General features: G+C 48.2%; 1 protein-coding gene across 2 annotated transcripts; it reads left to right on the forward strand.

The window, feature by feature from the left end:
* The first annotated feature begins 962 nt into the window (after positions 1–962).
* Positions 963–8,854, forward strand: LOC132576631 (short coiled-coil protein-like). Of its 2 annotated transcripts, none has more exons than XM_060245994.1 (4): positions 963–996; positions 4,417–4,488; positions 4,573–4,656; positions 8,635–8,854. In XM_060245994.1, exons 2-4 carry the CDS (start codon positions 4,467–4,469, stop codon positions 8,775–8,777), a joined length of 249 nt encoding a protein of 82 aa, XP_060101977.1. In that variant the 5' UTR covers positions 963–996; positions 4,417–4,466; the 3' UTR covers positions 8,778–8,854. The 2 variants fall into 2 exon arrangements, with proteins under 2 accessions (XP_060101977.1, XP_060101976.1); XM_060245993.1 differs by having other exon boundaries at positions 963–983.
* The last annotated feature ends 6,666 nt before the right edge of the window (positions 8,855–15,520 follow it).

A 15,520-nucleotide genomic window follows, 5' to 3' on the forward strand; every position in this document is an offset into this window, starting at 1 on the left:
CCAGATAATTTTACTATACTGTCATTGGATCTTAAATTTGTACCATTTTGCATCCTAAACCACTCCCTACCAGATAATTTTACTATACTGTCATTGGATCTTAAATTTGTACCAGTTTGCATTCTGAGCCACTGCCTACCCGCTATGTGTGGCTTTGCTCACTGTACCAGATTCCTTGTCTGATGAAGTGTGCTTAGAGAGCGCACGAAAGCTGTCTGTTCTGAATAAAACTAAGTTGGTCTTAAAGGTGCAACTTGACTCCTATTTTGTTTTTTTGCAAACTGTTCTCCTTGGACTGGAGGACTGTTCCAAACACAGATAAGGGGGGGGGGAGCATAAATGTTCTTAAAACTGCAGCGGGGAGGGGTGAAATCGAAGATATTCTTAGCTTAACCAGATGCAGCGTTTGATAAGTTTAAACACTCAGCTGTGCATCTGGAAGGTTTGGGTCGAGCAGTCCCTTCAAAACTAAAGGAGAGGCGTTTCCCTCTCCCCCCTCTTTGTCGAGGGGTTGGTATATTCCGAAGACATGTCAGAGCGAGGCCTTTTCCCTCAGTTTTGGCCCCACTGGGGGATGACTGAGGGGTGGTTTGGCTGGAAGGGCTTTTCACTGTATTTGCGGGCTTTAGACTGTGAGGGCTGATTCGTTTAAACTAATTTCCCTCATAACTGTGCAGCAGATAATCCCCCTCATAACTGTATGGCAGAAGGGAGGCGCCTTCTATGAGGTATTTAACTGCCTTATAGAACGGGCCCGGAAGTCTCGGCTGATGTCTCCCCGCCTCTCTTATTGGCTCTTTCGCTCGGAGCGGCGAGCTCAGCCTGCTCGCGATTGGTGCTTCTAGGATTCCCCCCCGAAGACCCGCCCTCCGACGCGCAGGTTGTTTTCCAAGGCGCAAAGCGCGTGCGCAGTCGGCTGGGCGAGGGGGAGGCCGCGCAGGCGCAGTGGTTTCCCTGGACCAGGCTGGGGTTGGAGCGTGCAGGTAAGGTGTGCAGGTGAGCGGGCGCACGGGGAGAGGGATGCAGGGAGGGATGCTCAGGCCTGAGCTCCTCCTGCATGGGGAGTTAAGGGTGCAGCGCCGCCTTTGGGGAGGCCAGGCCACCAGGGGCAGCTTGTGCTGATGGAGGGTTGATTCTTGCCTGGCTGCATTTGGGGTGTGAGATGCAAAATCTTGCCTTTTAGAGATGCAAGGAGCCGTACGTCGGAAGCTCTTCAAGGATTGGCATCTTCCCATTAGCAAAATGTTAGCGTAGCGGGGAATGGAAAATTAAGGAGCCCAGCTAGGTTTGCCAGTTCTCAGGTGGGTGGTAAACGAGGATGCTCAGTACAGATATAGCAAAAAAGAGAAGAATCTGAGTGGCGCAAAAGAATCGATATTTTATCGTAGTCTTAAAGACGCAGTGACGTGCAAAGTTTAAAGAAACAATCACATACAAGTCCAATGGAAAAAGTCTCTCACCCAAAATCACCATAGCTGTGTATAAAATCTAGTCTAGTATAAAATCACTATAAGGAAAGGAAAGGAAAGGTCCCCTGTGCAAGCACCAGTCGTTTCCGACTCTGCGGCGACGTTGCTTTCACAACGTTTTCACGGCAGACTTTTTACGGGGTGGTTTGCCGTTGCCTTCCCCAGTCATCTGCACTTTCCCCCCAGCAAGCTGAGTGCTCATTTTACCACCTCGGAAGGATGGAAGGCTGAGTCAACCTTGGGCCGGCTACCTGAAAACCCAGCTTCCACCGGGGATCAAACTTGGGTTGTGAGCAGAGCTTAGGACTGCTGTACTGCAGCTTGAACACTCTGCGCCATGGGGCTCCCTAAAATCACTTATTACTGTGTATAAAATCTAGTTGACCGTCTCACAACGTGAATCCAGGGAGAATAGCCATCAGCCTAGTCTCCATTGACGTATAGACTTACTACACTGATGTCTGTTCTCCCTTGAGGACTAGATTTTATACACAACTATAGTGATTTTTGAGTGAGAGACTTTTCCATTGGGCATGTATGTGATTGTTTCTTTGAACTTTGAATGTCACTGCGTCTTTAAGACTATGATAAAATATTGATTGTTTTGTGCTACTCAGATTGTTCTATTTTTTGCTAAATCCCCAGGTGGGGGTTTGGAGGCCCTCCCCCCACTTCATCGGGGTCATCAGAAAGCGGCGGGGGGGAGAGTGAAATGTCTGCTGGGCACTCCATCGTACTCTATGGAGACCGATTCCCATAGCATAGGGTATGATGGAGAATTAATCTGCGGGGCTCTAGGGAGCCCTGTTTTTTGAGGTAGAGGCACCAAATTTTCAGCATAGCATCCAATGCCTCTCCTCAAAACACCTTCCAAGTTTCAAAAGGATTGGACCAGGGGGTCTAATTCTATGAGAACCAAAAGAAGGTGCCCCTATCCTTCGTTATTTCCTATGGAGGGAAAAGCATTTAAAAGGTGTGCAGTCCCTTTCATTGTGATGGCCAAGAACTCCCTTTGGAGTTTAATTGTGCTTGCCACACCCTTGCTCCTGGCTCCACCCCCAGTGTCTCCTGGCTCCACCTCCAAAGCCCCCATATATTTCTTGAATTGGACTTGGCAACCCTAAGTCCAGCACCTAGACCCACCCTGCAACTGGATGTTAATTCCGATCCGCCGCATAGGGTACGCACACACTACACTAAATTATGTGTTTTGCAAGTGGATTTTTGCTATTCTTGCGCAATTGAAAAAAATCCAGTTGGAAACGCATTATTCGGGGTAGGGTGAGCGCGCCCATACTGTGCATTCTTCCTAGAATTCCACCTTCCTTGTCTGATTGCCCACTCCTCCACTTGCACCTTCTGGAATGGCCTTGGGTCAGCCATAGCTATCGCAGAGGTTGTCCTTGAAAGGGGCAGCTGCTGTGAGAGCCCCCTCAGCCCCACCCACCTCACAGGGTGTCTGTTGTGGGGGGAGAAGATATAGGAGATTTTAAGCCGCTGTGAGACTCTTCGGAGTGGATATAAATCTGATAAACAGGAAATGCTCCTCTTTAGAGTAGGAGTTTATTGCAATTGTTAGTTATTTGGGGATAAGCGAATGGCAAGGTATTGTACTGAATGGCAGTGTTTACTATTGCATTGATGTCCCTCATCTGCTTCCGCTATGTAGTTCGCAATGGTATATAAAATTGTTCCCAGGGACCGACTATACTGTGATCTGGTTAACTTGGGCACAGGTGGCACCTTGGCAATACCATTGTCAGAACTCCAGGACAGGCTCTAGAATTAATGTGCACCCCCCTGATGTAGCAAATCCTCCTGGTGTTTACAGTAGGCTCTGCTCTAAGAGCCCTGTAAGCGCTTGGAGGATTGGCTACATCACAGGTGTGTAGCCTAATATGCAAAGGAGCTCCTGCTACAAAGAAAAAGCCCTGAATGTAACCTATCCAGTTTGGTATCACGTAGCCAGTTTGGTGTAGTGGTAAAGTGCGTGGACTCTTATCTGGAAGAACTGGCTTTGATTCCCCACTCCTCCACTTGCACCTTCTGGAATGGCCTTGGGTTAGCCATAGCTATCGCAGAGGTTGTCCTTGAAAGGGCAGCTGCTGGGAGAGCCCCCTCAACCCCACCCACCTCACAGGGTGTCTGTTGTGGGGGGAGAAGATATAGGAGATTGTAAGCTGCTCTGAGACTCTTTGGAGTGGAGGGTGGGATATAAATCCAGTATCTTCATCTACCTCACAGGGTGTCTGTTGTGGCGGGGGGAGGTAAAGGAGATTGTGAGCCGCTCTGAGACTCTTCGGAGTGGAGGGCAGGATATAAATCCAATATCTTCATCTACCTCACAAGGTGTCTGTTGTGGAGGAGGAAGATAAAGGAGATTGTGAGCTGCTCTAAAACTCTTTGAGTGGAGGGGCGGGATATGAATCCAATATCTTCATCTACCCCACAGGGTGTCTGTTGTGGGGGGTGGGGAAGGTAAAGGAGATTGTGAGCCGCTCTGAGACTCTTTGGAGTGGAGGGCGGGATATAAATCCAATATCTTCATCTACCTCACAGGGTGTCTGTTGTGCAGGGGGAGGGGGAAGGTAAAGGAGATTGTGAGCCGCTCTGAGACTCTTTGGAGTGGAGGGCGGGATATAAATCCAATATCTTCATCTACCTCACAGGGTGTCTGTTGTGTGTGGGGGGAGGGAAGTTAAACGAGATTGTGAGCCGCTCTGAGACTCTTTGGAGTGGAGGGGCGGGATATAAATCCAATATCTTCATCTACCTCACAGGCTGTCTGTTGTGAGGGGAGAAGATAAAGGAGACTGTAAACCTCTCTGAGTCTCTGATTCAGAGAGAAGAGCGGGGTATAAATCTGCAGTTCTTCTTCTATTAAACTGGGCGATCTGGGTCTGTTAATATGCATGCTGTTCATGGTGTTTTTCTCCCCTTTAAACAGAGCACATCTCTGAAGTACAGAATCCAAGAGACGAGAAGGTTCATTCGACCATGATGAATGCAGATATGGACGGTAGATGGCATTTTACTCCTTTTTTTGTGTTCGCTCATTCATGACAATATTGAGCTGTTCTCAACATGATCTGTTTCTTGACAGCGGTTGAGGCTGAAAATCAAGTGGAATTGGAAGAGAAAACGCGCTTATTAATCAGGTTTTGGAACTGCAGCATTACACTTGAAGGTTAGTGTAACTTATTTACAAGCACGGATGCAAATACAGGCAGCAATCCGGTACCCCTGATTATCCTAGCGAGTGTCCATTCAGCAGGGTGGCTTCAGGTGTGAGCGTGGGTTTGCAGTCTTACAAACACATTGACAATCTACAGGTTGGGGGGTGCCAATAACCTAGAAGAAATACCTGGTCCTTTTAATAGAGGTGTCATGATTTTCCTCTAGGTCAGGGGTGGCCAAACTGCAGCTCAGGAGCCGCATATGGCTTTCACACATATTGTGAGGCTCCCAGAAATCAAGGAGGAACTAAGAGGTTCCCCCTTAGTTTCATTATTCTGGTAGGAGCTGTATTTACTAACCTTGGTGTCAAGAGGAAGAGAGATGCATAATTATGTGAACACTATTCAGTGATTTGTATTGTACATGTGTGTTTCCTTCTCCCACTGGTGCCAAAAATAATTCCCTAATCTTTCCCTGAGCTGGTCTTATAGGGACTGTTATTCCCAGCTTTTTTTTTTTAAGGTCTCCTTTTAGCCTGGTCATATTGTAAAGTGCATAGATATGTATTTTATCTTTCTGTGCAAAGAATATATTAAGAGTTTTAATAAAGATGTGTGTGTGATCTTTGTTCATGTCTTGTGGCTCTTAAACATCTGACATCTATTTTATGCGGCACTTACATTAAGCAAGTTTGACCACCACTGCTCTGGGTTGTTGGCAACCCTCCCTCCTTGCAGTTAAGGAAGAGTTGGAACCCTATTAGGACTTGTTTCCATTTTATTCAGTACATTAGATTAGAAGAAGAAGATGATGATATTGGATTTATATCCTGCCCTCCACTCCGAAAAGTCTGAGAGCGGCTCACAATCTCCTTTACCTTCCTCTCCCACAACAGACACCCTGTGAGGTAGATGAAGATATTGGATTTATATCCCGCCCTCCACTCCAAAGAGTCTCAGAGCGGCTCACAATCTCCTTTACCTTCCTCCGCCACAACAGGCACCCTGTGAGGTAGATGAAGATATTGGATTTATATCCCGCCCTCCACTCCGAAGAGTCTCAGAGCGGCTCACAATCTCCTTTCCCTTCCTCCCCCACAACAGACACCCTGTGAGGTAGATGAAGATATTGGATTTATATCCCGCCCTCCACTCCGAAGAGTCTCAGAGCGGCTCACAATCTCCTTTCCCTTCCTCCCCCACAACAGACACCCTGTGAGGTAGATGAAGATATTGGATTTATATCCCGCCCTCCACTCCGAAGAGTCTCAGAGCGGCTCACAATCTCCTTTACCTTCCTCCCCCACAACAGACGCCCTGTGAGGTAGATGAATATATTGGATTTATATCTCGCCCTCCACTCCAAAGAGTCTCAGAGCGGCTCACAATCTCCTTTACCTTCCGCCCCCACAACAGACACCCTGTGAGGTAGATGAAGATATTGGATTTATATCCCTTCCTCCACTCCGAAGAGACTCAGAGCGGCTCACAATCTCCTTTACCTTCCTCCCCCACAACAGACACCCTGTGAGGTAGATGAAGATATTGGATTTATATCCCTCCCTCCACTCCGAAGAGACTCAGAGCGGCTCACAATCTCCTTTACCTTCCTCCCCACACAACAGACACCCTGTGAGGTAGATGAAGATATTGGATTTATATCCCTCCCTCCACTCCAAAGAGTCTCAGAGTGGCCTCACAATCTCCTTTCCCTTCCCCCCTCCACAACAGACACCCTGTGAGGTAGATGAAGATATTGGATTTATATCCCGCCCTCCACTCCGAAGAGTCTCAGAGCGGCTCACAATCTCCTTTACCTTCCTCCCCCACAACAGACACCCTGTGAGGTAGATGAAGATACTGGATTTATATCCCGCCCTCCACTCCAAAGAATCTCAGAGTGGCTATACCAAACTGGCTCTCTTAGGTAGGGTGGATCACATATTTTAAGGCATGGTGGTGAGCTTCATGGCTGAACAGGGATTTGAAGTTGAATTTACTGCATCCACACAAAGTTTGGTGGTTTGGGATGCAGTGATGCATAGTTTGTTTCAAACCAGGGAGATGCAGTAACTTAGAGCCAGTTTGGTGTAGTGGTTAAGTGTGTGGACTCTTATCTGGGAGAACTGGGTTTGATTCCCCTCTCCTCCACTTGCACCTGCTGGCATGGCCTTGGGTCAGCCATAGCTCTGGCAGAGGTTGTCTTTAAAAGGGCAGCTTCTGAGAGAGTTCTCTCAAGCCTCACCTACCTCACAGGGGTGTCTGTTGTGGGGGAAGAAGATAAAGGAGATTGTAAGCCGCTCTGAGATTCTGATTCAGAGAGAAGGGCGGGGTATAAAGGGCAGGGTCTTCTTAACACTGATTATTCCACTGCATCTGATGAAGCGTGCATTCAGTTTCAGTTTATTTCAATTTATATCCCGCCCTTCCCACCGAAGCGGCTCAGGGCGGCTCACAACATATAAAATCTAACATAGAGTTTGGTTTTAAAAATACGTCAATTTGCAACAATTTAAAACAGTAAAATAGAAAACCTATAGAACAAACGATCTGCCAAAATGCTACACTGCAACCTTCCATAGAGTTTCCACTGTCAGTTAGTTGTAAGCCAGCCGGAAGAGGGCTGTCTTGCAGGCCCTGCGGAACTGCCCAAGGTCCCGCAGGGCCCTCACCTCTTCCGGCAGCTGGTTCACACGATAGCTTATACCCAGAGTAAAACACTGTTGGTCTTAACGATGCCACAGGACTCAAACTTCGTTCTGCTGCTTTAGACCAACACGGAAACAAAAAGCCCCGCGGGAACCAGCTTCTATATCCAACGACACAACAAGAAAAACCATTCAAATATAAATAATTGTATTTAACCCACATATATTGCTTTCATCAAAACAACTATAATACTCGGTCCTTTGAACAAAAGGAAGCATTTACACCAAGAGTTCTTTTCCTTTATATGGTAAAATTGTCCAGTTTCTCCATATAATCCTGGTGTGATATTCCCAGTGATGAATGTCTCTCAATGGATGCAGCCAAATTTTCAAAGAGGAAAGGACAAGGTTGTACTTATACCCATGTTTCACAAAAGCTTTTTCAAGCTAGAAAAGCCTCTTAGCAGAGACTTTTCCAAGCTGCAATAAACCTCTTGGTAGAGAGCATATTCAGGGTATAACAGACATCTTAGCAAAGAGCTTCTTCAAGCTGCAATACACCTCTTAGCAAATGCTTTTTTCCCCCGTTTTTTTCTATATGTATATTTTTATTATTATTATTCATTATCCATTTCTCTACATGCTTTCTGGTATCCATTTTACATTTCCCCCCGCAACCCACCCACCCCTTAGTCTATACATCCTCTTCTTGCAGCCAGGGTCAAAGGACTTGAAGCTTCCACTGAATGTCCACTCTCCTTTCTTCCTTCGCCCATTTCAAGTAGGTTTTCTTTGATTCTTGATCTTCTTTCCTCCCATGATTCTTCTTGCGACATTATAGCAGCTATATCCGACTGGATAAAATCGAAGAGATAGTCATGCCAAGTTCTTTCCTTCCATTTACTTTTATCCTTCCATCCTGCCGCTATTTCCGCTTTACCCGCTGATATCATTGCTTTTAGTAAATCTTGATCATTCTTCCCTGTTGTCTCATTCCCTAATATAGTCATCTGCTTTAATTCAAAGTTAATTCTCGGCTCTACCTGAAAGAATTCCTTTATCATTCCGACTACCATTTCCCATAATTTCTTGGCCTCCGGGCACTCCCACCACATGTGGGTGTACCATCCCTTCTCTTTTTTACAGTGCCAACACTTAAGGCTCAACCCAGGAAACATATTGGCTAAAGTCGCCAGAGTTCTATACCATTTGGTGAAAAATGCTTAGCAAATGCTTAAAGCAAAGGCAATCGTAGCCCAAATGTTTTCTAACTGAACACCCAAAGGCACAGCTGTGCCGCCTGAATGCAACCCTGATCGGTGAGTGTCTCTGTCTTTACAGATCTGTCTGCCAGAGTTGACGCCGTTAAAGAAGAAAACCTGAAACTGAAATCAGAAAATCAAGTTCTTGGACAATATATAGAAAACCTTATGTCCGCCTCTAGCGTTTTCCAGACCACTGACACAAAAAGCAAACGGAAGTAAGGCGCGGAGAACCGAACGTTAACATTGCATCGCTGCTGCTTTTGTTTTGTGTTGAATTGCAAGGCTACCCGAGTGAATCCCGTAGTTCGTAGCATCATTGAATATTGATTGAATGGCAGTTCTAGACAGTTAAGATTTGGGGTGGGCACGGACCGGTTGGGGGGGGGGAATCGACAGGGTTCCGTTTGAATGGCTTTTATAGGCGGTGTGTGCACCCGGAAGGGATGGTTGTTGGGGTGTGTGTGCGTGTGCCATGCAGAGTACTCCAGCTAGGGCCGTAGCCAGTGTGGGGGGGGGGGGCACAGGGGTGGTGCCCCCTATAGAATCTGCAGCACCTCCACCCAGTCTTCCCTAATCTTCCCTTGCAGAGAAAGGATTCAGAGCCAGTTTGCTGTAGTGGCGAAGTGTGCGGACTCTTATCGGGGAGAACCGGGTTTGATTCCCCACTCCTCCGCTTGCAGCCGCTGGAATGTTTTTGGGTCAGCCAGAGCTCTGGCAGAGGTTGTCCTTGAAAGGGCAGCTGCTGTGGGAGCCCTCAGCCCCACCCACCTCACAGGGTGTCTGTTGTGGGGGGAGAAGATATAGGACAGGGGTGGCCAACGATAGCTCTCCAGATGTTTTTTTGCCTACCACTCCCATCAGCCCCAGCCAGCATGGCCAGTGGCTGGGGCTGATGAGAGTTGTAGGCAAACAACATCTGGAGAGCTTCCGTTGGCCACCCCTGATATAGGAGATTGTGAGCCGCTCTGAGTCTCTGATTGAGAGAGAAGGGCGGGGTATAAATCTACAGTCGTCATCTTCTTCTTCAGTTTAAATGGCTTTTGTAGGCAGTGTGCGCACTCAGAAGTGAATGCACGGGGGCAAGTGGATGTGTGTGTTGGGGAAGATTAGGTAGGGGTGCTGCAGAAGGTTCTATAGGGGGCACCACCCCTGTGCCCCTCCCGGTTGCTACAGCCCTGACTGCAGCCAACCCTTAGCATTACCCCCCTTCCCCAACGCACCCTTCCAGTTACTCCTGTAGGAGAGCCACTTTGGTGTAGTGGTTAAGTGTGCGGACTCTTATTTGGGAGAACCGGGTTTGATTCCCCACTCCTCCACTTGCAGCTGCTGGAATGGCCTTGGGTCAGCCAGAGCTCTGGCAGAGGTTGTCCTTTAAAGGGCAGCTGCTGTGAGAGCCCTCTCCAGCCCCACCCACCTCACAGGGTGTCTGTTGTGGGGAAGGAAGGTAAAGGAGATTGTGAGCTGCTCTGAGACTCTTTGGAGTGGAGGGCGGGATATAAATCCAATATCTTCTTCTTTTGTATTCACTTCTGAGTGCACACGCCGCCTATGAAAGCCATTTGAATGGAACCCTTTCGATTTCCTCCCGGTTCGTGCCCGTTCCTAGTTACGATTTATCATGGACGACTGGATTGTGGAAGTCTTGTAGTGTTAGCTTTCGGCAATGTGCAAAGATAGCGTAGAGGAGAATATTTATTTTACAGTTCGAAGAAGAGCGCTTTTGAAATCGTTCTCCGCTTTTTGTGTTTAAGCAAACGTGTCATACACTGCCAACTACTTTAAATATCTCAATTTTTACTGTGGTACTATTCACTAGCAAACTTTAAGAATGTTGTGTAGAGTGGTGTGAAAAAAAAAATCTTGTTTGGAATGAGCTCTTTGCATGACTTCCCCTTGGCTCCGAAACAGAGGCTTAAAGCAAACCAAAAGAAATGTTTCTTCACGCGGCGTATAGTTAATTTGTGGAACTCGCTGCCGCAGGATGTGATCACAGCTGATGACTTAGAAGGCTTTGAAAGGGGATTGGATAGTTTTATCATGGGCAGTTACCCATGGTGACTGAGGAGAACCTCCGCATTCAGAGGCAGTCCGGTGTCTGAATCCCAGAGCCAGGAGGTAACCTCAGGGTAAGGCCTCAGCCTCTATGCCCTGTTGTTGCCCCTCCAGAGGAACTGGTTGGCCCCTGTGTGAGACAGGAGACTGGACTCGGTGGACGCTCACTGGTCTGACCCAGCAGGGCTCTTCTGATGTTCTCATGAAGGCCTTGGCCTCTCTGCCCTGTTGTTGCCTCTCCAGAGGAACTGATTGGCCACTGTGTGAGACAGGAGGCTGGACTAGGTGGACCCTCACTGGTCTGATCCAGCAGGGCTCTTCTGAGGTTCTTATGAAGGCCTTGGCCTCTAAGCCTGTTGTTGCCCCTCCAGAGGAACTGGTTGGCCACTGTGTGAGACAGGAGGCTGGAATAGATGGACCCTCACTGGTCTGACCCAGCAGGGCTCTTCTGAGGTTCTTATGAAGGCTTCGGCCTCTATGCCCTGTTGTTGCCCCTCCAGAGGAACTGGTTGGCCACTGTGTGAGACAGGAGACTGGACTAGGTGGACCCTCACTGTTCTGATCCAGCAGGGCTCTTCTGATGTTCTCATGAAGGCCTTGGCCTCTCTGCCCTGTTGTTGGCCCTCCAGAGGAACTGATTGGCCACTGTGTGAGACAGGATGCTGGACTAGGTGGACCCTCACTGGTCTGATCCAGCAGGGCTCTTCTGAGGTTCTTATGAAGGCCTCGGCCTCTCTGCCCTGTTGTTGCCCCTCCAGAGGAACTGGTTGGCCACTGTGTGAGACAGGAGGCTGGACTAGGTGGACGCTCACTGGTCTGACCCAGCAGGGCTCTTCTGAGGTTCTTATGAAGGCCTCCGCCTCTCTGCCTGTTGTTGCCGCACCAACAACAAGCATAGCCGGCTACAAGCATAGCCAGCTGCAAGAGGGGATTGGATAAACATCTGGAGCAGTGGCCCATCAGTGGCTATTAGCCACAGCGTATTGTTGAAACTCTCTTATCTGGGGCAAGTGATGCTCTGTGTTCTTGGTGCTTGGGAGGGGCAATAGTGTGAGGGCTTCTGGTGTCCTGGCCCCACTGATGGACCTCCTGATGGCACCTGGATTTTTTGGGCACTGCGTGACACAGAGTGTTGAACTGGATGGGCCACTGGCCTGATGCAACATGGGTTCTCTTATGTTCTCTAGAGGAACTGGTTGGCCACTGTGTGAGATGGGAGGCTGGACTCAATAGACCATTGGTCTGATCCAGCAGGGCTTTTCTGATGTTCTTATGAAGGCCTCAACCTCTCTGGCCGGTTGTTGGCCCTTGAGAGGAACTGGTTGGCCTCTGTGTGAGATGGGAGGCTGGACTAGGTAGACCACTGGTCTGATCCAGCAGGGCTCTTCTGATGTTCTTATGAAGGCCTCGGCCTCTCTGCCCTTTGACCCTCCAGAGGAACTGACTGGCCACTGTGTGAACAGAATGCTGGACTAGATGGGCCTTTTGTCTGACCTAGCATGGCTGTTATGTTCTCTGTCCTGTGCCACGTGTATGTACATGCGCTTCTCAATGCTCTTTCATATTCTGGTAGGAAAAAGGCAAGACAGTTTGGCCTTTTTAGCTAGTACTTTAAAACAACAAAGATTTGGTAACATAGCATGATCTTTTGCAATATTATGGGCTTGGAAGATTTCAGAAAGACTTTGGTTTTTAGAAAAGAAGCCTGGGAAGAAGTATTGGTCTCTGAGGGAGCGATTCCCTGACCTTTACAGTCTTCCTTTGTTAATATAATATTTGGTTATGCTATAGCAGGGGCGGCCAAACTTGCTTAATGTAAGAGCCTCATAGAATAAGCATAGAATTGGAGGGACGGTGGCTCAGTGGTAGAGCATCTGCTTGGGAAGCAGAAGGTCCCAGGTTCAATCCCTGGCATCTCCAAGAAAGGGTCCAGGCAAACAGGTGTGAAAAACCTCAGCTTGAGACCCTGGAGAGCCGCTGCCAGTGTGAGAAGACAAGACTGACTTTGATGGACCCAGGGTCTGATTCAGTATAAGGCAGCTTCATATGTTCAATAAGCGTCAGATGTACGAGAGCTGCAAGACTAGAACGTCAGATGTATGAGAGTTGCAAGACAGGAAGGCAGGAAGACAACGACATGGGAGGGCAGGAGAGATGGAAAGAAAGCAACGTTAACCTTAAGTGCGTTCTCCCAGCTGACTTGGCTTGGATAAGTGATTTAAAGAGACAAATGTCTCCTCCAGGCTGGCTGACAGGATGACGGGGGCTTTGAGAGCCACACAATATGTGTGAAAGAGCCACACGGGGCTCAGTTTGGCCATCCCTATGCGATAGTATTCCTTTGCCAGTTGCAGTGTTTTAAAGAGTAGGCATCTTGCTGAATTTTCCCTAAAGATGGGTGATTTTACAACAAGCCGTGAATGGAGCTTGTGGCATATAAAGTTTCCATATCCCCCTGTAGCCTCCTCATGTGCCCACTGTAAAGCTCCTCCTGAGGATCCACGGTTGGTGGTTCCTGGGGCAGTGTCGTGTGTGACACGGAGGCCTTCATCGGGGTGTGGGAGAACCCAACGCTTTGTGTGAGCGGAAGTACCTGCTCACCAACACTCCCTCTAAGCTGTGGAGTCTTTGTGAGCAAAACGTTGTGCGCTGTTGCAGAAATTAGTTTGCTCTCGGGCCTTCTTTTTCCTGCGCTAAGACCAAACTGTGGGAGCCGGAGGCTAAAAAAACCGGTGAGGTAGCTCCCGCTAACTCCGCTTAGAGGGGACACTGCTGCTCACCCCGGAAGATTTTGAGCAGAGCTCTTTTCTCTCCGTAAGTCTTTCTCGTCAACTTACTGCCGGTCTTAGCGGGTAGAAAATTTGGTTTGCCTTTCAGGTTCAGAACAGAGCTAGAATTTTCTTTCCTTTGTCGGGGGAACGCAGCTTTATTTAAAACTTAACAAACTGAATTGACACACACACACACACACACCCCTTGCCCTGGATCGTCTCGGCTTTCACATGGCTCCACTTCCAGGAATAGTCTTCCCAGTCAGGGGGTAGAATTTTTTCCTCCTGCCATGGAGACAACCACATCTCCCCGAAGAAACGGGACGGAGCAACTGCAAGTTACACGGTGAGCGGTCCCAACTCTCTTCTGGGGCCACCCCAGCCCTCCTGTTGGAACCTCTCAATGGTGTATCTCAATCTAGCAATTTCCTCCAATAAGCAGGCCCAAAAGTGACTGTAATCTTTTAATATCCGTCTGAAGATCTTCAGTAGACCTCAATAGAGCTTGAATTTTCTTTTCTCTTTTTCTTTTATTTTTTTTTGGGGGGGCAGAACTTTATTAAAACAAAAGGCACTGAAGTGGCATAGCTGTGATCCTATCCAATAAGGCCTCTCAGTCAATTCAGTCTTTCTGCTCAACAGACTTAGCCTAATCCTGTATAAAGGGGCTAGTAAGGGGATTAGTCACTGCATGTATCCGTAGAGAGCCAGTTTGGTGTCGTGGTTAAATGTGCAGACTCTTATCTGGGAGAACCGGGTTTGATTCCCCACTCCTCTACTTGCAGCTGCCGGAATGGCCTTGGGTCAGCCAGAGCTCTCTTATCTGGGAGAACCGGGTTTGATTCCCCACTCCTCCACTTGCAGCTGCCGGAATGGCCTTGGGTCAGCCAGAGCTCTCTTATCTGGGAGAACCGGGTTTGATTCCCCACTTCTCCACTTGCAGCTGCCGGAATGGCCTTGGGTCAGCCATGGCTCTCTTATCTGGGAGAACCGGGTTTGATTCCCCACTTCTTCACATGCAGCTGCTGGAATGGCCTTGGGTCAGCCATAGCTCTGGCAGAGGTGGTCCTTGAAAGGGCAGCTGCTGTGAGAGCCCTCTCCAGCCCCACCCACCTCACAGGGTGTCTGTTGTGGGGAGGAAGATAAAGGAGATTGTGAGCCGCTCTGAGATTCAGAGTGGAGTACGGAATCTCTGTTCAATGTTTTGATTCCCCACTCCACCACATGCACCTGCTGATGTGACCTTGGGTCAGCCACAAGTTCTCTCAAAGCCAGGAGAATAGCTTTGGAGTCCAGTGGCGTCTTTAAGACCAACCAATAAGTTTATTCAAGGTGTGAGCTTTTTTGTGCACGCATTCAGATCTATCATCTTTGAGACATGATAAACTGGATAAAACAGGGTTTCCCAAACTTTTCTTTCCCGTGGCCTGGTTATTTTTATACTTCTCCTTTGTGGCCCACTAAAATTTGGGGGTGGAGCCAGGAAACTTTGGAGGTGGAGCCGGGAGACAGGAATTACGTCATTTCCTGTGGTGTCAAGGACCAAGTGATGTCACTTTCGGGGCACACTGAACCAAAACTCCACCTTTTCCTGTGATGTCGCTTCCAGGGCACTCCCCCAAACCAGCCTCTTCTTTTGGAAGTAAATTCATTTTCAGAAAAATCTCTCTGAAACTCATGCTGAACCAAAATGGGGATGGAAAGTGGATGGTCCTCTCTTTTAACCCCCACACCTGCATGCACCTATCTGTGTATTCTTCTCCAGCTTGCAAGCCCATTTTCAATTGCCTGCACCACCTACACATCCCTTCCTCAACAGCACTGGCCAGTGTATGCAGTTGGGAGTGCTGTTGCCATTGCCATCAGGAATGCCAGCACTGTACCACCCACACTGGGCCCTGGGAGCTGCTGTACCTCAAAATGTGCTGACACATTTAGTAGGCCCTTCCTTCAGCTGCTGCTACTGGAACCCTGCCTCAAGCTACAACCAAGCTTGCGTGGTTTCAAGAAAATCTTTTGACAGCTATTTTTCATACTTTTCTTTGGTTGAAACATGGGGAAATTGCTGTGAAAGGTAGGAGAGAATTGTACTGCAATTAATGAATTAATTTCAAGTTATATGAAGTTCATACAAGCTTT

This window comes from Heteronotia binoei, chromosome 8 (genome assembly GCF_032191835.1).
Source record: "Heteronotia binoei isolate CCM8104 ecotype False Entrance Well chromosome 8, APGP_CSIRO_Hbin_v1, whole genome shotgun sequence".
NCBI classification, from domain to species: Eukaryota; Metazoa; Chordata; class Lepidosauria; order Squamata; family Gekkonidae; genus Heteronotia; species Heteronotia binoei.